Source organism: Pithys albifrons, chromosome 3 (genome assembly GCF_047495875.1).
Source record: "Pithys albifrons albifrons isolate INPA30051 chromosome 3, PitAlb_v1, whole genome shotgun sequence".
NCBI classification, from domain to species: domain Eukaryota; kingdom Metazoa; phylum Chordata; class Aves; order Passeriformes; family Thamnophilidae; genus Pithys; species Pithys albifrons.
In genome coordinates, this window is record NC_092460.1 from 50,837,303 (window position 1) to 50,860,825 (window position 23,523).

At 44.6% G+C, this 23,523-nt stretch overlaps 1 protein-coding gene across 4 annotated transcripts in view; it reads left to right on the forward strand.

Annotated features, from left to right (window-relative positions):
• Window positions 1-2,531: 2,531 nt before the first annotated feature.
• Window positions 2,532-23,523, forward strand: part of ZC3H7B (zinc finger CCCH-type containing 7B) — a 48,040-nt gene continuing 27,048 nt past the window's right edge. The window contains exons 1-9 of one of the 4 annotated variants that reach the window (XM_071551850.1): window positions 2,532-2,976; window positions 9,234-9,294; window positions 11,207-11,240; window positions 11,646-11,843; window positions 12,700-12,858; window positions 15,471-15,551; window positions 16,807-16,866; window positions 18,210-18,252; window positions 22,249-22,508. In XM_071551850.1, the coding sequence (XP_071407951.1) occupies window positions 9,242-9,294; window positions 11,207-11,240; window positions 11,646-11,843; window positions 12,700-12,858; window positions 15,471-15,551; window positions 16,807-16,866; window positions 18,210-18,252; window positions 22,249-22,508 (888 nt within the window). In that variant the 5' untranslated portion in view covers window positions 2,532-2,976; window positions 9,234-9,241. The remainder of the gene's footprint in view (window positions 2,977-9,233; window positions 9,295-11,206; window positions 11,241-11,645; window positions 11,844-12,699; window positions 12,859-15,470; window positions 15,552-16,806; window positions 16,867-18,209; window positions 18,253-22,248; window positions 22,509-23,523) is intronic. The other 3 variants (XM_071551851.1, XM_071551848.1, XM_071551849.1) reach the window with 3 other exon arrangements.

Consider the following 23,523-nt stretch of genomic DNA (forward strand, 5'->3'; position numbering starts at 1 on the left):
CACGGCTTAAGACCATGCCCTCTCATCATGTCGCTTTCACCCATGAGTGCACAGTCCCTCCTGCTCAAGGATGCAAAAAGGACTGTTTTGCATGACAGCTCCATGTGCACATTGTGTGTGGCATTTTCTTCGTGAGCACAGGAACAAAGTACACCCAATGAGGCAGAGTGAGCTGTATGTAAACCTGCCTGCTGCTGTCATGGGCTTGCACAGCACTTCAGTCCCTTCCCACCAAACTGCAACCTGCAGGCACTGATGTAGGTACCATTTCAGGTGCCAGATACCTGGTGAGATCAATATTGAGCTGGGTAATAGGCAGGATTTATTCTGCCATTTGATCCCAAAACATTGTAAGAGGCATTTTCCAGTTTTACAACCTTCCCAGCTGTGGTTTTAAGAAGCAACAGCAAATGCCTATGTGGACCCAAGAAAAGGATGTCAGTAGCTGGTGATCCTGGGTGACCTGGCACACTGGAGTGAGGTGCAAGGGCATGGGAGGCCTTCTTCCTTCTGGGGGAATACAAAATACAGTGAGGGTTCTTTGTGCAGCGTGGCAGCAGAAGGAAGAAAAGCTATAAACTGGCCCAGCAACCTCATAGAAAACTGGAGCAAAATTTACCTTACAAATAATAAGGAGTTTTTCTTTCAACTGAAGAAAATTAAAAAGCACTTAAGCACTGACTAGACTATGGTTGTATGTGAAAGCATAAAGCTGCCAGAATACATAGAGCTGATGAGGGAATAAATTACTGTGATCTTGAGAACAAGCTTGAACCTGGAAAATATAACAAGAAATTTGACAGTGGTTACTAGTTCCTCGTGATTTATTAAAAATAAACAGGATTATATCAAGTACATCTGATTCTCTTCCCTGTCATTCTCCCAAATACTGGGTAATTACCTGTGCCAGGGGGACAAGAATTAAGTTGTTAACTGTGCATTGTGATAAAACATTGTGAAGGGCATTAGACAGTGTTCTCCAATGTTATGGTACATTGCAATTCATAACCTATATTTCATAAATTATCAGTTTCTTGTGTTGACAGTGCTGCCAGAAGCCAATCCTACTCAGTATAATAAAGTCTTTGCTTTTCTGATCAACTTGTTTTAAATATTAAACAAGTTTCGCACACTTCAGATGTTACCTTCCACCTGCCTCTGAATCTTGCTGGAGTTGCTTAGCTACAAAGCACTAAGTGACACTCTTGTGGGTCACTGTAAATAGAGAAGTGAGGCACTCAGGAGTAAACATGTCACTGATTATACTGGAAAAAAGCTGGTAATTTGAACCGTGTCAGCCTGGAAATGATTAATCTAATCATAGACAGACTCCTTTAGTGAGAGGAAAACCTGTTCTACCAGGGTGGCTTTACTGGGAGCTGAGCACAAAACTCATTTCAGAAAGTTATTTGAAGTTAGTGATAGTGGAGCTGGGCAGGGATGGGTGAGCCCCCACCCCCTACATCTAAGGTGGTCTGTGTATCCGTGTGTTCACAACTATTCCCATCACATAACAATATGTGCCACCGGGCCCCCTTTGCTTCCCACCAGCAGCTTTGTTCCTGGGGCTTTGATGTGGAGATTCCGTTCACTTTCTGGAAATATTGAGGGATTTGGGATGAAAATAAGGCAAAAATCTGGTTCCAAAAAAGTGCCTAAACTCACATGTGCATACATAAATATAAAAATATTTAATAGAAATATTAAATAATATAAATTTAAAAATATAATGTGAATTATGTGAAGGGAAGTTCTAGCCAGGTGGGGGTTGGTCTCTTCTCCCAGGCACTCAGCAACAGGACAAGGGGGCACGGGCTCAAGCTCTGCCAGGGGAAACTGAAGTTGGAGATCAGAATAAAATTCTTTCCAGAGAGAGTAATCAGGCATTGGAATGGGCTGCCCAGAGAGGGGGTGGATTCCCCATCCCTGGAGGTTTTTAAACTGAGATTGGCCATGGCACTGAGTGCCATAATCTGGTAAATGGACTGGAGTTGGACCAAGGGTTGGACTTGATGATCTCAGAGGTCTTTTCCAACCCAATCGATTCTATGATTCTATGAAATATAAAAATAAAAATATTTGTGCATATACACATATATAGTGTACGTGTGTGTATATATTATGGATATATGTAGATTGTATAATACCCAAGGGTATAAAATATAATATTAGTATGTTTATATATATAAAAACATATAAATGTGTGTTTACATATATATAGTGTGTATTCCTTTCCCCCAAAAGATTTATGTTTTCTGAAGGTGTTATTTACAGGAATCCCCCCAGCAGTGCAGGGTGGAGTGAGGAAGGTCTGGCAGGGGCAGATAATTCTCTGACATAGGCAGCGGCTCTGGCCCCCTGCCAGCGAACATACGTGGGTGGGCAAAGGGGTCACTGCTTCGTGATAATCCCGGGGGTGTCCCTCTCTTAATTCAGTTCATTGCTGCATCCCTATCCATGCAATCCCTCTGCAGAGGCTGCTCTGCTTTCTTTTGGAGTATATTTTTTATATCAGCAAAAATACTCAGGAAGGAAAAAAAACGTTGCATTAAAATCAGAACGGAGAGTCGACCGCTGATTTTTTTTGTTGTTGTTTTTTTTTTCTTTTGGTTAAGCCTAATTCACCTTAAAGAATCTCCAGAGCAGCCACAAGGGAAAGATCTGTGAATTTTTGTAATGGAAAGCGGTAGCCTCTAGGGCCCAGAGGATATGCAGGGAGGCATTTTCTCTTGCTGGTGCAGCTGAGAGCGAGCGAGCGAGAGCGAGACCTGGAAATGAAAGTAAAGAGCTCAGGAGGCACATGGAAGGAGCTGCAGGGGCAGCCGATCCACCAGCAGAATGCTGCCTTCTATAATTAAATAGCACTTACTATTATTATTACTTCTAGTAATAATACATTAATAATATCTCTAGTAATACAATACCATTTATCACGGAAAGTTTATACATAGTGTGGGGGGGAAAACCCGAGGAGAGGTGAGTTCTTTATTTTTATTTGGGGGGGGTTATTTTTGTCTTAAAGCAATTCGGTACGTGTGTGTGTGTGTGTGTGTGTGTGTGTGTGTGTGTGTGTGTGTGTTTGTGTATGTAGAAAGGGGTGGACTTGAGAAACAAGAAAATCTGGATGTTGCTTCATTAGAAAGTAAAGGTTTCAGATAGTAAATGCATAGATGAAACGTTGTGTAATTGCAAATTTAAAAAAAAAAGTAGTGAAAAATAACACGAGCGAGGTTTTGAAGCTAAAATGTGGGGTTTGCAAAAAAAAAAAAAAAGAATTGTCAGAGATCCTAATCCCACCCCCTGGAAAAAAATGTGGTGGTAGTCTAAAATTGGATAGCCAGGGGAAGAGCCCCTGGTTTATATGGAAAACTTAGTATGAATGGCGTTTGTGCGTGTTTGTGGTTTGCAGGTTGTCGGTCTGTGCTCGGGTCTGTGCCGAGGCTGCAGCTTCCCCGTGTCTGGTACAATCCCCATGGAACGGCAGGGCAGCCCTGCTGGGATTGCTCTTTGGATGCACCCTCCGGAGGGGCTTCCAAAGTTCATCAAATGAGGAGATTGTTTTGGTTTTGTTTGTGGGTTTGTTTGTTTTGGTTTTAATTCCTTAATGTTTTAGACAGTTTCCGGGTGGCAGGGGACGTTATGTGTTTATTTTTGTTGGTTTTTTTCCCTCTTAAAGCCGCCTCCCAGACTTCTGGAAATGTGTGATTTTTATTTAAGCGAATGGGGGATAGGGAAGGAGGAAGAGTATGTTTCGGTTTGTTTTCCTGGGTTTTCGTGGATGTGCCCTGCCCGCGGGCCCGGGGTGGTGGCGATCCGCCGGGCGGGGCCGCAACAGGCGCCGCGGCCCCTCCGCCCCGGCCGGCCGAGGTGGCGCCTCTGCCAGCCTGGCCTCTACGCAAGGCCGGGGATCCGCGGCCTAGTGCGGGCGGTGGAGGAGGAGGCGAGAGGGCTCCCGCGCCATCCGACTGGGAAACAGCCCCGGCATTTAGTTTTTCAGATGAGGCAGGGGAGGGCGAGCTGGGTGGGCACGAATTCAAGTGGCCGAGGGACGGGCTTGTCACCCCAACTCCCGCTCCTCGCTCCGTGGCTGTGCTGCGGGGGACGAAGGAGGAAGGGTGGCCTGTGGTACCTGGGGGTGTTCTGTGTGGAGCACGAACCTGAAGGGGACAGAAAATGGAGTGACCCAGGCTGGGCTGGTTTCTTGAGGCTTTAGCTGCCACTGCCATCCCTCTCCTGGGGAAACTTATGGTCACTGCTTTTATTTCAGTGAGGAGTGAGGGGTTGTCACTGCCTCGCTCTGCATTCACTGGGTGCAGTGAACACTGCTGGATGAAGCTGGTGGCACCCCGATGGCCCCAGTGGTGCTGCAGAGCAGGAGTGGCACTAGTGGGCTCTGGGATGTGAGACTGCAGCGTGGAAGTACCATGGGATGGCTGTGTGTGGAGGGACGGGGCTGTCAGGGCTGGTGGGCACAGCATGGTGTGGGGAGTTCAGGAGATGCTGGCTGTGAGAAGCAAACACAGGGAGTGGGACATGCCAGAAAGCAGCCACGGGAGTGAGCAGGAGCCCAACTTTGTAGTGGGCTCTGCAGCTTGTCCTTTGCTTGACATGTGCCTGGTTACCTATTCTGCTGCACCACTGAGGTGGTCAAACTACAGCCAGTGGAAAACTCCCATGTTGCAGACCGCTGCATTCTGGAGCCTTTTCCCTGGGGAGCTCCAGTCTCAGCTCTACAACCTGCCACTTGCATCTCAGTGCACTTATTTCTGGCTGAAATGTTACAGTCAAAGCCTGGAAGTCGGTCTGGTGTGAACTCACTGCCATCCCAGAAATACAGTGTGAAAAACTTTGCCCAAATTCAGCTCTGACAGGGTTAGGAATAACACCTGTGTCCTTGATAAGGTAAATTCAAGTCTTTTTGTTCATCTTGTAGAGTCTCCACCCATCTAACCATCTAATGCTTATCTACCCAGTTTTTGATTCAGTCACCCAGTTGACTGGCTCATGCTTTCTTCTGAAGGCAAGAAAACCATTTTGTCTGTCTGCAGCATTTAATTTCTGGCTGGCAAGTAGTTTGTAACTCATTGATGAAATGTGAATAAATTTCTCTCTAGATACTGGACCAGAGAGGGTAAACTTCTCTGGACTGAAAGGATAAGAGCTTTGCAGTGGGGATATAAATACTCTGGATTTGAATTCTGGTGATTTGAGTAGACAAGTCTGGACAGACAGATTTGATGGTGGGGGGAGGAAAGACTGAGACACAGTGCTTCATGAAATGTTTTCTCCTGTGTTTCTAAAACTGTTTAAAAGTCAGAGAAAAACCTAAACAGGCCCTTCACTTAAAATTAATTAGACAGTAGCTGTGGGATGGTGTGCAGCAGAACTGGAGTGTTGCATGGATGGGTGGCTTGCTGTGTGTTGGATTTGCAGGAGTAAGAGTGTGTGGCTTGGTCTGAGGGTTGAATGAAGCACAGCAGAGAGGCTGGAATGATGAGAGGAGACCTAAGTGACTGAGTTTGCTGGTGAGGTGGTAGGGGAGGAGGTGTGAAGAGCAAAAAGAGGAATCTGAATGGCAACCTCCAGCCATGGTTGGCGCAGGTAGGACAGCGGACAGGTCTGCCACACACAAAGGAGGGTGCTGGTGTGAAGTCATGCTTAAAGAGAAAGGTAGTTATTCTGAGAGGTGTGCAAGAAGTTGTTGGGGCAGCAGCACATGGTGTGCATTTTGAGCGTTGCCATGAGGAGATGAGTCTTATGTGCAAAGTTGTGACAAAGCCTGAACTTTAGCAGAGGAAGCTGGTCACTCAGTTGCAAGGAGACGGGAATGTGGGGCAGTATCAAAGAGCAACAGTCCAGAGGGGAGATCATGCCTGTGGTTTATGTCTAAAGAGGACAATGGAGGGTTTGGGGTTGAAGAACACTCACTGTGGAAGATGGATAGGACTGCAGAGAGTAAACAGCCTGCAGTAAACAGTATGCAGTTTTTTATGAGGGTTCGGTAGCAAGGATCAAACTGTAGCTGGGTGTTGTTAGAGAGATGCAACAGTTTGGTCAGCCATCACATGAAGCAAAGATGGAGATACTCATGTTGGATGCAGTGGCAATGGTAATGAGGAGAGAAAAAACCAGAAGGGAAGGTCCAGGGTGCAAGAAGAGTTGGGTAACTCTAGAAACGAGATTTTCTGGAGCCATTCCCGGTAGTCCTTTAGCTGCACTCTAGGTTTGGGTCAGTAATGTTTGAATGCCCTTCTCTGGGGGCAAGCAACAGTAATCAGTTCTCACTGTAACACATGCCCACATCCTGCTGCATGGGATGTTTGAGCAGTGGGGTCAGGGGAGCAGTGAGAACAGGTACTGATCTCTGCTTCGCTTTTTGCAGAGTGTTTTAAAAGGTGAGCTCAGAAAAAGTAGCCTGTGCATATCAGAAGTTTTTCGAAGTGGTGATTTGTTTTGTGGATTACACAATTGTAAAGGTGTGCCACAGCATTTTGGAATGCAGCCACTGACTGTGATGACCAGCCAGGGTTCAACTGCTCTCCCCACAGCTGCCAATAATCTCCCTTTTCACCAGACTGTGGGCTGCTGCTTCACTTTCCTGACTTTTGTTCTCTCCAGCATGGCTCATGGCTCAGGGACCAGCAGGAGCAGGGCTGCTTCTCCAGGGGAGGACCAGTGAGTAGCAAAGGTGATGACAGTCACCAGCAAAGCCCACCCTCACTGGGTATAGTTGTCATATCTGAACAGTGCAGGCAGAACTAGATGCCAGGAGCAATGGTCTATCAAACAGTTCCAAAGAAGATGAGGTTGTGGATCGGGTCCAGGGTCCAACCAGCAAGTCCAGCAGTAGGAGATGGTGCCAGAGACAGGACTGGAGACAAGTTGCCTGCAGTGTAGATCCAAGGTTTGTCCCAGAGATAGGACTGAGGACAGGTATAGCTCAAACAAGGCAGTATACCTGAACCTCAGCCGAAAGGGAGCTCCTAGACCAGGCACAGAGGATGCAATAAGTGGGGTCCAAGAAAAGGCTCTTTGGGGCATTTCAAGCCTTTTAATATATTCAAGGACCAGACTGCTAGAAACCCCTCCTTCCTCGCTATGCCTTCCCTATGAGCTTTTGTGAGGGTCCACTTGACTCTTTTGCCACCTCTTCTCTCCCTGCCCCAGTTTATCTCTTGTTATCTCCTGTAGTGACTCTTTCCCCACTCTTGTCTCTGATGGCCCTTGCAGTTCTTCTACAGTGCTCTGTCCTCTTTTGTGTCTTGCACTGCTGTCTATGTGGAAATGGTTCATACTGCTGATCTTCCCCTTGTCTGTTCTCTCTTACTTCATCTGTCTTTGCAGAATTTCATACGAAGAGAAATATCAAGTGAATTGCCTATGTGTCTTTTTCCACCCCTCAAGCCTATCTGTCTGTTGAGTTAGTGATCATATTAACCTCAGTCTCTTTGTTAAATTTCCTTGTTTCTTCCTGATTGCTCATCCAGGCTATTTATAAATCATTCCAGGCCTTTTTCCGGTTGGTGTTTCACTGTAGTATACCAGCTCTTCTCCATCACTTCTGTTAAAAACCTTTGTAGAGATGCTGATCATAACTCACCTTGTCTATTGGCTTTCCCTTTCTTCCTGCACTGCCCATCCTGTTCCAAATGCAGCTGCTTAAAATCTACCTGCTACTTCAACCAGATTGCTCCCAAATTTAATGTCCGATCACTTATAAACTGCACAGTGTCACTTTGAAGCTCTTGCTTTCTTCTGCTGCTGCTTTTTTCTGGTCTTTCTCTCCTGTCTTTCCCCCTTCCCCCAGCTCTCCTTCTTCATAAAGGGCAGGTATCAATTCTACATTTTGTGTGTCACGGAGCACAATCAATAAGGGCTTGCTGAGTTGTTAGGATTGATTTTTGTGTACCTTAAAGGCCCCTTCACCCAGTTCCAGAGTGAATGTGCCACAGATACTGCAGGGTATCTTAGAATGATAGGGATGGTCTTAATGTAAGAGGGAGCTGGGTGATAATGCTCTCCAAATTGTTGTAGTGTTGAGTTAGAGAAATCAGTTTTTCTCATGATCTCTTCAGAGGTAGTTTAAGGCTGGGAAGGCACAGTGTCTTCATTTCCACCTTATCTCAGTGTTTCTGTGCTTGCTGCTTTTGTCCCCAAGTTCCTATTCCTCAAGTGCTGAGCATTATTTGTGGTCACAGCTGGTTGATGTGAAATTTGCTGTCACTAGCAACTCTGTTTGGGCACCAAGTGCCATTCTTTCTCCCGTTTGTTGTTCTTTTCTTGTGTGGCAGACGTGTGTACCTTGAAGAAAGGTTAGGGAGGAGCCATTCCAAAATTTGCTTCTGAACTGCAGGGGATGAAGCTCATGTATGTAATAATGTGATTGAAACCCATTTTAGGTGAGAAAAAGGTCATAAATCCAAAATGGCTTCATCATATTACTTATTTGTCTATGCTTGCAGAGACCAGACTGGGTTTGGTCAAAACCAGGCAAGTTATTGTGCCCATGTTTGTCTCTAAGTGTGGATAACTTTCTTGAGCCTTCCTGAGGCACTGCCCACCCCAACTTAAAACACTGCAGGATGGGACTCTGTTCCCTCTCCAGTCCAGTGTTCCCTAGTTTGTGCTGCTCTAGCCTGCAGATTTTCAGCATGAAATCCCCATTGTATAGATTCAATATTGTCCTTTTACGTGGACCGTGGCAAGCAATTCCATCTCCTTCCTTTGTGTCTCTCTTTGTGCTGTACCTCCATACACCTTACATAGATTACTTCTTTCACATGCTGTGCAGTAAACCAGTTTAAATCTGCCCCACATAAATAATGGTCAGAACTGCTTGTCATGGGAGGGTCTCAGCACAAATTCCTGAAATGGCTGCCAGTGCAGAGAAAGTGTTGTTGGTTTTTTTCCCTTTCCTAGAAGGCAGTCGTGATAACAGTTGGTTCCCATTGCTTTATTTACTGGCAGCCTAAGTAGAGAGCTCAAATTGAAGTAATTCCTCTTTGCCCATGTATCCTGTCAGTGGTGTGTGAGAAAAAGCAGGTACTTGGTAGTGAGCTGGTTGTTGTTCTGTCTCTGTAGGATAAATCATGGGGTTCAGTGTTCAGGTCATCTCTTCTGGAACATTTTATTAGTAGTAAATTCAGGCATAAACAAAATACTGTGCTGTTTAATTACCAGCAAGAACTAAAATGACTCATTTTGTGTTGTTTCTTTTTCTTCTTTCTCCACAGCAAGTATAATGGAGAGACAGAAGAGGAAACAAGAAATAGAGAAAGGACTTCAGTTCATTCAGTAAGTGGACAAACTCAGTGTTCCCTGTGGATTTGGAGGCAGTTGTCTTTCCATCGAGGAGTGCAGGAACTGAGTTCTTCCTAATTCACAGATTTGAGTTTTATTCATGGAAAGCAACACTGTCCTAAGGATTTGCACTGTGATTTTTCTGAGTGCTTCTTGTCCTGCCAGCTCCCTAACCTTTAAATTCTGTCATTTTAATTTCCTTGGGTTTTGCCCTGCACTGCATTTTCAGGATGATCTTTATAGTCAGCATAATGCCAATAGTACTTGGACTTTCATCTTCAGCCTGAAGATCTCAAAGTGTTCTCTCAACAATGTTATCCCACTTTTCTTAGGAAGAGAGACAGTGTTTAAATTCTGTAGGTGGGGAAAGCAAGGTAAGTAACTTGTTAAATACTCCATATGGTGCCTATAGGAGAAAAGGATTACCTGAACTCTTCCACAGTTTCCAGCCTGGTAGATGCCTCAGGTCACTCTTATATGAATTTCATGTGGCCTTTTACAGCTTGAAGTGGTTGCTTCAGTAGTAGTTACAAGTCCAAGTACTTCCTTATAAAATAAAGTAGTATTTTTTTCCCTCCAATGTTTGATTTAGCAAAGGCCTCAAACTCAGGTCTGGCTTCTGTGGTGAGTAAGGAAGTAGCAAGATGGTAATGAAATTGGTTTGGGGTTTTTTTAGGACTGCTTTGAGTCCTGTAATTAATGTGGCTGAAATCTGTGCCTCTCAAGTAAGAAAACCCCCCTAAACCTTCCATGTTACATATTTATATCCTGTGGTGTGGCCATGATATTTTCCCCCCAGTCTGAGACTAAATGGGGCTGATAAGCCAGTTTCAGAGAGCCAATTGAGAGGTTTATTTTGGTAGCATTTATAAAAATACCCAAGATCCCTGGGAAGAAAATAATTTAGAAATTTGTTCATGCATCTGGGGTGTGTCTTGGACTCTGAACCAGGGTCAGTGCCATTTGTTAGTGTGTTTTGATGCAAAAGAGGTAGTCTAAGTTTATAAACAGCATGAATGTTTCCTACAAAGCCATGACATTTCCAGTACTTAATTTGAAGGAGTAGATGGTGATTAGATGAAAGCTAAAAGAAGTTTATTCTGTAACCAGTAAGATCATGTGTGCAGTGTAGGTGAGAAAGGCTATGAAAAGTGCCAAGGGTTGCTCTAGAGCCTACTGATTTCACCTTAAAGAGAAAAAAATAAATACATGTGGACCTAGCCTGGATGACTTGGATGGTCCAGTTTGAAGAACAGAATCTTTCTTCTAAGTCTCAGTCCTGTTGTGAGGTGGATGTTGTCCACACAACCACTGCCAGCTTTGTGGCGCAGCCTTGGCCAACAGAAATGGAGTTAAATGGCCTCCTGAACCTGCATTATTTTCTCCCTTGCTTTTGTGGGGTAGGCCTAAAGGCATATGGCTAAGTTACGGCAGAGGAAGTGATTGCATTTATCACTGTATGTCTCTGGTTTCACAAAGGATTTGAGGAAGTCTTGAAGTGCCAGTCTGGTTCCTCTCATTAGAGCCACATGCACATAAAATACACTTGTATTCTTCATGGCAATCCCTCACCTGACTTTATCAAAGATGTGGGTTTTTTAGGTGACTGTCTGAAGGCACACTACAGAGAATTGTGTATGCACAGAAAATAGCTGAGAATAAGATTCCTCTAGTTTCAAGTCCCTTTGAGACCTTACCATCACTTGACACTACTGTGACCGTCACTGAGCATAATGCTCTAATGCTCCCTAACTGTTCTCTTTGCCCCAGCTGCCTTTGTAGTGATAAAATGTTCAGTAACTCACTGAGGTCACAACAGGACCGGAAAGATGATTTCTTCATCAGACAAAAGCCCTTGTTTGCATGGATGCCTGTTTCATAAGTATTTTCTCTTCATTTTCTTCAGGTCCACATTACCCCTAAGCCAAGAAGATTATGAGGTAATGGAGAATTTGTTTGCTGAAGTTGGGAGCCCTCTGGTTAGCAAGACTTGTTCTGTTGCACAGCCATTAGTTTACATACCAAAAGTGAAGAACGTGGGATGGTCTGTCACAATTTGTCTGTAACTTAAAGTGTTAAAGTTCTAACAATGACAACTTTCAGGGAAAGGAGAAGACAACTGAGTGTTCAGGAAGAAAGGGGATTTGACTGGATGGAAGAAAGGGGATTTGACTGGATTATTCTCCTCTACTAGAAAACTGATGTTTTACATTAGGGTGGGAATGCAGGAGCATCTTAGTGGGCAAGAAGTTTGCTAAAACACATGGAAAGGAATGGGAAATTGGGGAGTCTCTCCTGTTTCTGAATATCCACTTCAATCTGTTTGTTCTCTCCCTGCTGCCCAGGCCTTTTTGCAGAAGCTGGTGAGAAACTTGTTTGCAGAGGGCAATGATTTGTTTCGAGAGAAGGATTTCAAGCTTTCACTGGTACAGTATGTAGAAGGGCTGAACGTGGCGGATTATGCAGCCTCTGATGAGGTGACCATCCCAAAGGAACTGCTCTGCAAGCTGCATGTCAACCGAGCTGCCTGCTACTTTGCCATGGTGAGTGCCTTCCCAAGCCATCCCCAGGGGCCTGGGAGGACATCATGGTTGCAGTGCTGTGCAGTTGGAAAAGGTGTCAGGAGGGGTTTCAGTTGGTTTTGTTTGCTCCCTGCTTGAACACTAGAGGAGATGGTGACACACAGATAACTCTGATATCTCCCCACTATTGCACTGTGACTTGCAAGACCAGAGGAAGGATGTGACAGACAGGGCCAAGCTTAAGATACAGACAATGCAGTTCTGGTGACGCTGGTGAGGAGTTAGTTCAAACCGGTGTTTTCCAGTTCTCAGTGAGTATTTCTCTGGAATACTATTTGAGTACTGCTTGAAGGCTCCTGCCTCCTCAAGAGAGGCACTGGAAGACAGTAAGAAGGGTTTGGTTATTGAAGGAACTTTCAGCACACACATGGAAAAGGATTCTGAAATACTTCTGCTCTAAAAGGCTGTATGGTTCCATTTTACTGTGGAAAGTAACAGCTTTCCTTTGTGGCACAACCCCAGAGCAAGTCCATCCTGTTTGTAATGAGGCTGAGTCCCCTGAAAATTCACAAGGGGCCACATAATTAAAGACTGTCAAGTATAACATGCCCAAGATAAGGGGGAAGACAAGGAAAGGTTGCTCAAGAAGCCTTAGTTCTGTCATTCACTGACTTTGAAGTGTTTTGTGTTTTGCAAGATTTAAGAAAATGTTCTGGTAATGTTGGTGTTTGCACGCTGGTCTGTGCATGAGGTAATAAATATAAGTACTACTGCCACTTATATTCCTGTTTTCTGCTGAGAGAATGGTTGCATTCCTACACAAGGAGGAGTTAGTCTGCTGTGCCTCAGTGGACTCCAGGTGTTCTCTTCCATGCAGGGATTATATGAGAAGGCACTGGAAGACAGCGAGAAGGCTTTAAGTCTGGACAAAGAGAACATCCGAGCACTATTCCGGAAAGCCCGCTCCTTAAATGAACTTGGAAGACACAAAGAAGCATATGAGTGCAATAGCCGGTGCTTGCTGTCCCTTCCACATGTAAGTTTTTGACACACACTCCTCTTGGGGTTTGTGGCTCATAACCTTCCTCTCTGCAACATGCTTAGTGTGAGGCCAGAGGATAGTGGAAGAGGAAGCTTGGCTGTTCCTGAGAGCATGCTTATGCCTAGAAATTTCTGTCTCTCTGATTCAAAGATGTTTGTCCTCCCAATTTTCTACAGTCCAGTCACTTCTACAGATGGTGCCAGCCAGAGACACCAGGTGTTGACAGCAGGTTCTGTAGTCTGTTTGTGACGAGCAAAACCCTATCCTAACAAAATGTGAACTAAGGCCATGAGAATGTTTTAATTGGCTGCTTTTATATCTCTAATGGGAGTGACTAGGCATGTAATGGGAGATGGAGCTTTGGAAGGAAAACATTTATGGTTTTCCTATTTTGGATAAAAATGTCTTAACATTTTACTTACTGATTGCTGGGGCAAACCGATAAAGCTTTTTATTTCTTGAGGAACATGCAAAGCTGTCCTTGACATCATATGTCATGGGTATTTTTGTGTTCACAGGTGTGTAAATTTTTGCATGCAGAGGGGAGTACCTGCATATACTAGGACCTAAATATTTTCCTGATAATACTTTTGTTGAGTGTCCTCTTAGGCCAAATATTGAACAGGAAACCGGACTGTGATTACATGACTTCTAGTAAGCACTGGTTGTCTTTGCTAAATTTGGTTCTGATCCATCACAGTAATGCTATCACAAGAAATGTGCATCTACCTCGGCAGGAGAAGTTAACTTTCCTTTATTATTAGTGTTACAGAGGGAATCTTTGAAAGCTTTGTTAGCAATTAGTTATTCCCTTTGTATAGCTTGTAAATTCTAATTTCTTTGACTTGGGACAACTGAGTGACCAAAACATACTAAAAGTATTATGTTTGGGGAGTCCCAAAGAACTGGTTTTTAAACAAGCCCTTTATTAACAAAAGCATCTAATGTATGTGTTTATATAAAGCCGTATCTGCCTATATTTCACATTCCAGTTAAGCCACTTAATTTAATTTATTTTTTAACCATATAGTTATGATTACATAACTCCCATTACTGTCATTACAATCACCATGGTCTACAGACACTTCATCAAACTTCTCTGTGGCAGGAAAGTTCAGCATAACAAACTCCATATTGAGCGATCTGCATTCTCTCTTCTAAACAATTCAGTCTTGTACATTAACATACCCCATTGTCTTATTACCTGATTAATAGAAATCATAAGCCTCCTCTGCATCAAAGGCAAGTCATGCTATCCATCGTCTTATTCTTGTTTCCATTGCCCTCTGGAGCACATGGATACTTCCACCTTGCATTGCTGTAATGGATGAGAACTTTGTTGTTGTCAAAACAGAGCCTGTCTTAAAAACTTCCAGTGACGAAGGATCTGCCACTCAGTTGGCTCAATGTCTAGCAGAGTTAACTTATTTCTGAGTGCAGATACTCAGTGCTGCTAGTTTGCAGAAGTTCTTAGTACAGTTCATACTCCTGTGGGATGCTTTTTTGGTATGGTACGGAAGAGAAGAGGAAATGGACAAGTCAGATTTTGTCTTCACTGAGTGCAGAGAAGATGATGACAAGACTAAAGTTGAGGGTGTGGGGGAGTGAGTACAATCAAAAAATGGCACTTCAAATAGAAGGGAAAAGTTACTAATACTGCAGGCTGGAAAAACCAGAGGCTTGTCATGTGTTGACAGAGGAAGGATGGAACCTGCAGGGAGAAGGAGATTGAAAAGACCAGCATGGCAAGTAGATGAGGGAGGAGATGTTGGAACATTGGAGGATATCACAATAGGCTTGGCAGATACTTTTTTCTTCTTTGAAGAAACTGTTAAATACTCTGATTTTTTTTGTGAACAGGGAGAGAGAGGAAAGCAGAAGGAAACAGTTGCTGTTTATAAGTGAAGAAGGTTGTGGCAGGTCTGGGCAGAAAGCCCATGGTGGTGTGTGAGTGGGCATGGGCACAGTGCAAGGAGGGTGGTACATGGCACCCAATGGGAAAGATAAAGGATCTGCTTGACTAAGCTGAGGCAGTTTAACTGGGGCTGAAGACAGTGAAAATGCCTTCAAGCTAGTAAGTTGGAAACTGAGACTTGGTTTCAGCTTTATAAACAAAGAAACAAACAAACAAGTAAAACAGGCTAGTGAATATAGTCTGCATATCAAAACTGATTATTAACTCTGCAGCTGGTAGGGAGGGAAGACATGCAGGCTTCTTCCCAGGCATGGAGACCTTGCAAAAGCTGTATCAGTCCCCAGCAGCCAGCCTTGGCAGCTTCTCCAGCCATCTTGCCAGCAGGACTCATGAACCCTACTTTTGCAGAGTGAGTGCGTTTTTGGAAGCAGATATTTGATTCTGATTTTCTGCAACATTCAATGAGTGTATGGCACAGCCCTTGGTGCAACTGCAGCATCTTGGCAGGACTGAATTACAAGAATGCTGAGGTCTGCCTGCACTCTTGTAGGGCTGCTCTGGAAATTGTCCCCCTGCTGCTGTCTAAGATTGAGGCTCCTTGGTGCACCCAGTGTGCATAATTGCATTCCTCTTTATTTCATTCTATGTGCCACAAAACTGAAAGTGACCTGTCAATGGTTTTTATCTCCAGGACGAAAGCGTCACACAGCTCGGACAGGAACTTGCCCAGAAGCTGGGGCTGAGGGTTCGAAAAGCATACAAAAGACCTCAGGTATGACTTCTTTTTTCTTGGAGGCTGTCCTTTGGCACGTGCAGATTTACTTTTGCAGAAGTGGGAGGTGCTGCTCTGCAGTTACAGACTCATGTACACCACCCTGCAAACCCTCTAACAGGCTGCTGGCCTGCATACATTTTTTTGTGGTGGGGGAGAGGCCTGGACTTTAGGAGAGTAATAGGTACCCATCTGCTGGGGTGGCAGAAGAGGAGGCAAAAAACAAGTCCTGGGCCCAGCTACTTGACGCCATTGGCTGGATCCATAACTTGGCTCTACAAGAACTGCTGCTGTAGTTGGAGTGCTGTAGGTATTTAAATGTGTACCCTGCGATGGAGCTAGAGGGCGTCAGGCCACTGCTAGCACTCTGCCGTGAAGCTGCCTTGCTCACAGATTTGTTCTCGGGGGAGGGAACATAAGCTGGTAGTGGAGGCTGACTGCTCGCACTCGCATCGGGCGGGGTGGGGTGTTCCATCAGCGGAGTGTTCCATCTCCGAGGGGGCACCTTTGTAGCATGAGGTGGAGCGATTGGCGAGCATCAAATCTGCAGGGAGCTTATGGGGTAATTCTGGCTGTAACATGTTAATCCTTTCCCTGACAAAGCTCACATGTGATTTGCCTATCCTAAAAAAATCCTTTCTGTTGTAGCAGCTCTCAACGCTCCAAAATGATTCTGTCTCAAAGAAGGGGAAGTTTAATGCAAAAATACTTTTTGTAGCTATTCACTGTGTTGGCCTTGCCACGTTTTTTGCCGCTGTCATGTTACTCAGTTGATATGGGCTTAAACCATGTGTATGTTAGAAATATAACAATTAAAAACCTTTTTTGCTACTGTCATGCTATTCAGTTGAGATGTTAGAAATATAAAAATTAAAACCCCTGAGATATTAGAAATATAAAAATTAAAACCTCTGATACACTTTTTATTATTTGAAATTTAGTGATTGGTATTTTGATAATTTTGTGATCTCTTGTTTTGACTTCCAGCCTTCATTTCAGTGCTGTAATGCATTCCCAAAGTAGTAATTTCTTAATGAAAAGAAACAACCTTCTGTCCCTCAGGGAAGCTTTTTGGATGTTCTGAGGTGTACAGAACAAATTTATGTCCCTTTTCAGTGTTAAGAAATGTGCACCCTTGTGTCACAGCCTTTTGGGAGGTAGTGCCTGGAAGGAAACTGTATCATAACTCAGCTTTACGTAGTTTATGAGCATTCATGGGCTGAATTCTGCTTTAAGACCTCTCTCTTCCTTGCAGCAGGAATTGGAAACATTCTCGCTACTCAGTAATGGCACGTCAACCAATTCGTCAAACCAGGTGGAGTTTGCATCCTGTGGTTGTTACTCTTTATGGACTGTGCTACTAGAATGCTTTGCAGTTTTGTTGACATGCAGATTTATAACTGTCTTTTAGCATTGAACTGTATTAATTAGTGTTTTCCACGTTTAAGGAATATTGCCAAGGAAATTAATTTACTGGAAAATACTTCTGGTGACAGTGTTTTTGATGTCAGTAATTAGATGACTGAAAATGGTTATTTTTCTTAGCTATTGTGACTGCTTTCTATTGCATTTTAAATAAATTTTTGTTTTAAAGTTTTTATATAGTTAACAGCAGTGCTACATAAAACTTGAGAAAGTGCAACTGCTGAAGAAACATACAGAATTAAGTCCTGTGATGTACTGAGCAAGGTACATACACAGTTTATTCATTCTTTGTATTATCCTGGGATATTGAGCTGGGCAGTGCACTGTACAAACACAAAGGTAAAATATAAGAAATTGCTGATTTTCCTGTTCTACCACTGGGCAAGAAAACCCAAAACTGGCTGTTTTGACAGGCTGTTTGGTACTTCACATTGCTTCTTAAAGAAAATAAACAAAACTATAAACATTGTAATTTTGTACAATAAGATAGGATACTAAAGAATTAGTTTACCTCTCACTGTTCAGTGACTTGCCTTCACACCTTTGGAGGGAAACCAGTCAGCTTTCTTTAATAGTTGTGCCTCATTTTCAAGAATTGAAAGTGGTGCAGAAACTGTTGTAGTAGATACAACACCTCAAGGCAAATGCTTTACTTGTGCCTTTTTAAGCTTAAGCCAAAGAAAGGCTCACATACTTACCTCTGTTTATGTTTCTGTAAAATATGGGCTCAATTTATTCCTTGCCTGAAGCTCCAAGTCAGCAGCTGTGTTGGCGGAAACATTTTCCTGTTATGAGTTTGTTGTAAAAGTTTGTGGTTTTAGATTGCAAAATATGTGAAACTAAGAAAAGGAACATTGTGTAAGATCAGACTAATCAGATCTCCCGTGGGCTGATGTGTCCTGGGACTTGGGACACAGCCTTCTCATCCACAAATGGAAAGCCATATACTATGTATGGATTTACTCACATGGTTAGATATTGTGCAGGGATGGTATTCTGTGCAGCAAAAGAGTTTGTACACTGCTGAAGGTAAAAATGAAGATTTCTTGGATAAATGGCTGATTAAAGTTCATTGGTTTTACTGCTCTAGCACAGAAAGAGACCATAAAGGAAAAGAAGGGGTCATATGCACTTAGGAGTAGTGAAGAGTCTCATGTGTGAAGTGTGGATGTCTGTTTGAAGATGAATTTCTTACAGTATCTTTCTCTTCCCTTTCCTACATCCTCTTTGTAGACTACTTCCAATGGATTGGGTTCGATAGATGACATCGAAACAGGTAAAAATATCCCTCTTCTCAGATTTTTGTGGCTTCACTAAGGTATGTGACCAGGCTGGCAGGCCTGCATTTCTGGCTCTTCTGCACACTCCTGGCTTTGATAACTAGGAAGAGGGAAAGGTGATGGAAATCAGGAATGCTTTCTCTGCAGAAAAGGCCAAGCCCAGTGAGAGGCACATCTGGGAATTAAAAGGGTCTGCTGAGATACACAGTTCTGCAGTTGTTCCTTCTTGAAGCTGCACTTGGCAAAGCTTCTGAAACTCTGCTGCCAGACAAAACAGTCCAGATAAAGTGAAGGTTGTAGGCACTGCTTATGCTCTGAGTGTGTATTGTACTCCAAGACATTGAGGTGGAGGAACTGAAAACAAAAGGAATTGGGAGGGACACAGGGAGAGCCAAGTTCAGGGTTAGGCACCCAGGAGGAGCAGAAGGAAGGTTTTCAGAGTTGCATTTCTTGTGCCAGGAAACAAGTGACCTTATAACTCTCTAGAAAGGCTTGCTACATGTGTTGCTCCTTGTTGTCTGCAGGAGCATTGAACTTGTGCCTCTGAGCATATCCCTCTTTGTTCCTTTGTAAGGTAGCTCTGTTTGTGAGGGTTAGTGTGAGGACTTACCACTGCAAGTAGCAATGGCTCTTTTTATAGAAAGAAACTGATTTCATCATTGGGGTGCTTGGGAAAACATGTTAGTTTTCCACGAAGTGCCAGTTCAGTAGCTGAATGCTACATGTGATCATGAGACCCAGATCCATGAATTAAGGAGAGTTTTTCACGTTATCTTGCTGTGCTAAAATGAACTGGACTCTTGACTACAGAGTGACTGCATCCAGTAAGCTTTTTATCTGATTAGGATTTGTGTAAGAGCAGCATGCCACCTTTGCTGCAGTTCAGGCTAGGAAATCTTTTCAAAAACACAGGAATTATGTGTTATCTCATTGCCCTGAGAGTGGTGTGCCACCAGGAGGGCTGTGGGTGCTGGGTGCCTTGAGAGTTTCAGATTCAAAGCTTTTTTTTAGCAAGGTTTTTTTGTTGTTGGTTTGGTTTGGTTTTGAGATGCAAACTCTTGAAGCCCTTTTCTCCAGGTTTTGCTTGAAGTCATCTGATTAACTCAGCCCTGTCCTGCAGAGATCATGGCTCAGATCTGGCCCAGTATGGTCTTTCACCAGCTAATGCACTCACCCATGTTTTGGGATGTGAAGCTGGAAACTGGGCTTTTAAAGGCTCTGCACTTGCCCTTCTGGGCCGGACAGGTGTATGGCCAGAGAAGCTGCAAAGTGGGAGTGCTTGCTATGAGAGACTCGTTTCATGGGAGTGTATGGACAAGACCCTCACTGAGCTTACAATAATGTGTGAGGCTTAGTGTCATGGCAGGGGCAGAAATCAGCAGGGGTGTGTGTGTGTGAGCTACTCATCAAAGAAACCTGTTCTGTTTTTTTTTTAAATAGAACAAACATTAGGTGACTGCAGGAGGTGCATGAGCTCTGTAAGGAGAGTACATGAAATGGGAGTATTGTGGCTGGTGAGTAAGGTCAGCAGAGGAGGTGTCCTGAGGAAAGCAGGAATGGGAAAGGAGTGATAGAAAAAAAGATTGGACAGAGGAGGGTGGGAGGAAGTGGCTGAAGGAATGATAGGATTTGGGTGGTCAGGGAGAGGGGAGCGAACATCTCCCCTCTGCCTCTTGCAAGTAGTGGAACCTGTTGGTCTCTGCTCTTCTCCTTGTCCTTCACATGCACTGAGCTGTGGGAGGTCCCATGTTATTCTCTGCCTTTTGGTCGTGCATGTAGCTTTTCTGGGTTTGGAGCCTCGTAAAATGTGCAAGGGCCTCTTTTCTTTCCTTCCCAGTCAGAATAGAACCTGGAGGGCCTCATTCATTCCTCAGAGAAGGTCTGAACTGCTGGGTACTTTGGGGCCCTGTCACTGTGAACCCTTTTGCTCCCCACTGCATGTGTCTCCATCCCTTCCAGCGTGTTCTGAACTTCTTGTTGGCCTCGGTAGGGATCTTGACAGTACTCCAGATTTAAACATCTGAAAAGCGTGAAGGCACATTTGTACTCCTTTGTACTGTGGGGAGTCTGGCTGAGCTGCCAGCCATGAGGCCATCACCAAGGGAAGCTGGTTGGCTGGCTCCGAGCGTGGCTGGGGGTTCTGCACCAAAGGGAGAAGAGCCGGGCGAAGTCATCGCAAAGGGGGCATGGGTTTGGAGCTGAGCCTGGTCTGAGGGGCAGCTGCAAAACTAAGGACACACATAGCCTTCCTTTGAGAGCCAGGGGGAAATGTATTCAGGTGCGGCACTGAAAACTTGTGTTACATTTCATAACGTACATGTGCTTTACTTCAGTGACATACTTGAAGATGTGGAGAGGGACCTGTGTCTGTTCCTTGCCACTTTCCCCTGCTTTCCCTGCCTTTTGTCATGGCTTGGCTTCTGGTGCCTTCTCAGTGACCTTATCTGTGGTCCATCTGCATGGACCACTCATAACAAACACTGCAAGAAAGGTTGCAGGGGGCAGTGTTGTGCTCCTGGTGGGATTACAGATAAGGGGGCCTGCCTCTGTGTGTTGTCTCTGCTGTTGTTCTGTTCAGGACTTGGGGGTTTGCTGGAACTGCTTGTTTGCTGAGCTGTGTAAGAAAGGCACCCACACATCCCTTGGTCACTGAACATGCAGTGTAACAGGGCTCACTCACCCAGTCCCAGTTACAAGGGGCTGGCTGAGGTTTTGTGGGGGCTGAGTTTTTGTGGGGGCTGAGCGAGCAGAGCTGGTACAGACAGGATGCAGTATTTCTTACTGGATCAAGTTTTATGTCTCTGAAGTTTGTCGAATTTCTTTCCCGAATTTACCAGTCATTCTAATAAAAGCTATTGTCTCTCCTTCCAAACTTTGCCTTGCTCATAGCCTTAGACAGTCACAGCTACAGTGCAGCCACTGGGATGTGGATGGAGAAGGTAGCATCTTTGTCTTATTTCTTTTATTTTATTCCAGGACATCCACACAGGGGCAGAATTAAGGTAGTTTGGGTGCTTGGTTTGAGAACTGCAAATGTAACACTGCGTTTTCCAAATTGCTAACATCTGAATTCCTTTTTCTTAACCTTTAATTTTTCTGAGAATAAAATGCTCTTCTTTGAAGAATATATGCTTGTAACTTAACTTCACTTAACAGAGGTTTATATTGCATGATGAGAATGTCTTGCCATTTCAGTAATGTCCTGGAGAGGGAACAAGCCTTAGGAAAAATCACTGCCTCTCTCCTGTCCCAGTCCTGGATCACACAAGTTCCCAAGGGGATGTCTGCAGTTCAGGTGTTGAGGGATAATGTGGGCAGCCACTTCCCAGCTGTGGACATCAGGAAGGACTCAAGAGCAGGGAATTTACCTGGGTAGAGACAGCTGAGTGAGTCTGATGGGGATTTTTGGAGACACACTGATAGCACAATGTGATCTGAGCACTCAGTCTCTGACTCTTCCCATCAAGACCTTGTGGTTTTGTCTTCTGCCATTTAGGATGCCTGGGTTTTTAGAGAGTGTGTGTGAATAAGCAAGCTTTCAACTGGGATATCAAAACTCCAAGGAGCAGAGAAGACGGTGATCCCTGCCAAATGAATTACTGAGGAACATTAAAGAAAACACCAGGTGGCGGCTTATAGAGAAATCGGATTATGTGCCCCTGGCCTTTAGTCCTGGCCATAGTGAACTCAGTAACTGTCAGCTACAGGTTTTGTGTTGTTTCTGGTTACTGTACATGCTTGGCAAATCCCAACAGTCAGACTGGACACTGGCCCTTAGAATGTATTTCAGCTATTGGTGGGCCATTGGAGGCTGGGAACAAAAATAAAAGGGCAAGTACTCTTCAGACTAGAGCCTCTCCTCTTGGAATATTGGCATACTTAGTTTTTGTGATTTGATGGAGTTGTACAGTACTGTTTTTGCCAGGCTCTGCTCTGCTTGCCTCTTGCAAGAGTCTCTCCTGGTAACTGGCTCTGTTTCTCTGTCATCACAGACTGCCCTATGGACCTGCAGTGCCTCCCAGCTCCTGTGGCCACCTCCATCCCTGCGAATGAGGGGCTGGCCCCTTTGCCCTCTGACTCAGATGCAAAGGGCTTGCCTACCTCGCTTCCTGCTGCCAGCTTGCTCCCGGCTCCAGACTGTGTACCCTTGCCAGTGCCTGAGAGTGTGGAGGACTTCACAGATGGGGACATCATTGGGGAAGAACTGGACTCCCTCCTGGACTCCCTTGCTGAAGGGTCACCATACCCTCTAGTAAGAGTGGGCACTGCATGGGTTCCCTGCTTCTTGTTCCAAATAGGTCCTTGGAGCATGAGGATATGTGTGCTGCTTCTCTCTCTATCTTTCTGTAATTCCCTTCTCCTAGCTCTTCCTCTGGCAAAACCCATTCATTCCTTCCTTTATTTCTGCAACCAGTTTGTGAGTATCTAAAGAGCCCTTCTCCAAGACTGTTTTGTCATGTGCAGCTTCATGGAGCTGCCTCTCAAAAGGTACCCAAGGTAGCCTTCCCCTGACATGTCCTTTCACCTGGCCCCTGATGGTGTGGAGTTGAAGCAGGCTTGAGGGTAGAAATTAGTGTGGTGAAGCAGGAACGATGGATGTATTTTATACAGTGGGCATGCTCTAATCTTGTATTTTGTGCAGGCTGCATTCAGCCTATGCTCTTGGAACAGATTTGGGAGCTGCAGAGACAATCTGTATTCATACTTATGTTGGACTTTTTTTGCCAATGTTGCTGATGTTATGTGAGCCAACTTGAGTCTGGAAGCAATATAATGATATGCACGTTGAATCCCTCTTGAGCCAAAAGGCCCTGATGAGAGGTGCCACGAGTCATGGTCATTACCCTGCCCTCAGTGCTGTGTGTGCTCAGCTGCACTGTTTCCCAGCCTGAGCTAATTCAAGTGCCCAGCACAGGGCTTTACCTTGCAGACTGATGAGCTCGGGTAGTCCAACACCTCCTCAGAGATCTTGGTCCAGACTGTTTGCAGTATGGGTAGATCAGAAGGTCTGTGGGAAGTCTCCGGGTTGATTGAGCTGCCTGGTGTCCTTTTGCTTCAGATAGTACAGCACAAATTTCAGTGGGAGCCTGTTGCTCTCTTTTGTCATGGTTTAGCCCCACTCAGCAACATAGTACCACACAGCTGCTCACTCACTTCCCCCCTGCCCCTTCCCCACTGGGGAGGATAATTCAAAAAAACCCCAAAATCCAAACTTGTGCCTTAAGATAAGAACAGTTTAGTAACTGAAACAAACTAAAATATGATAA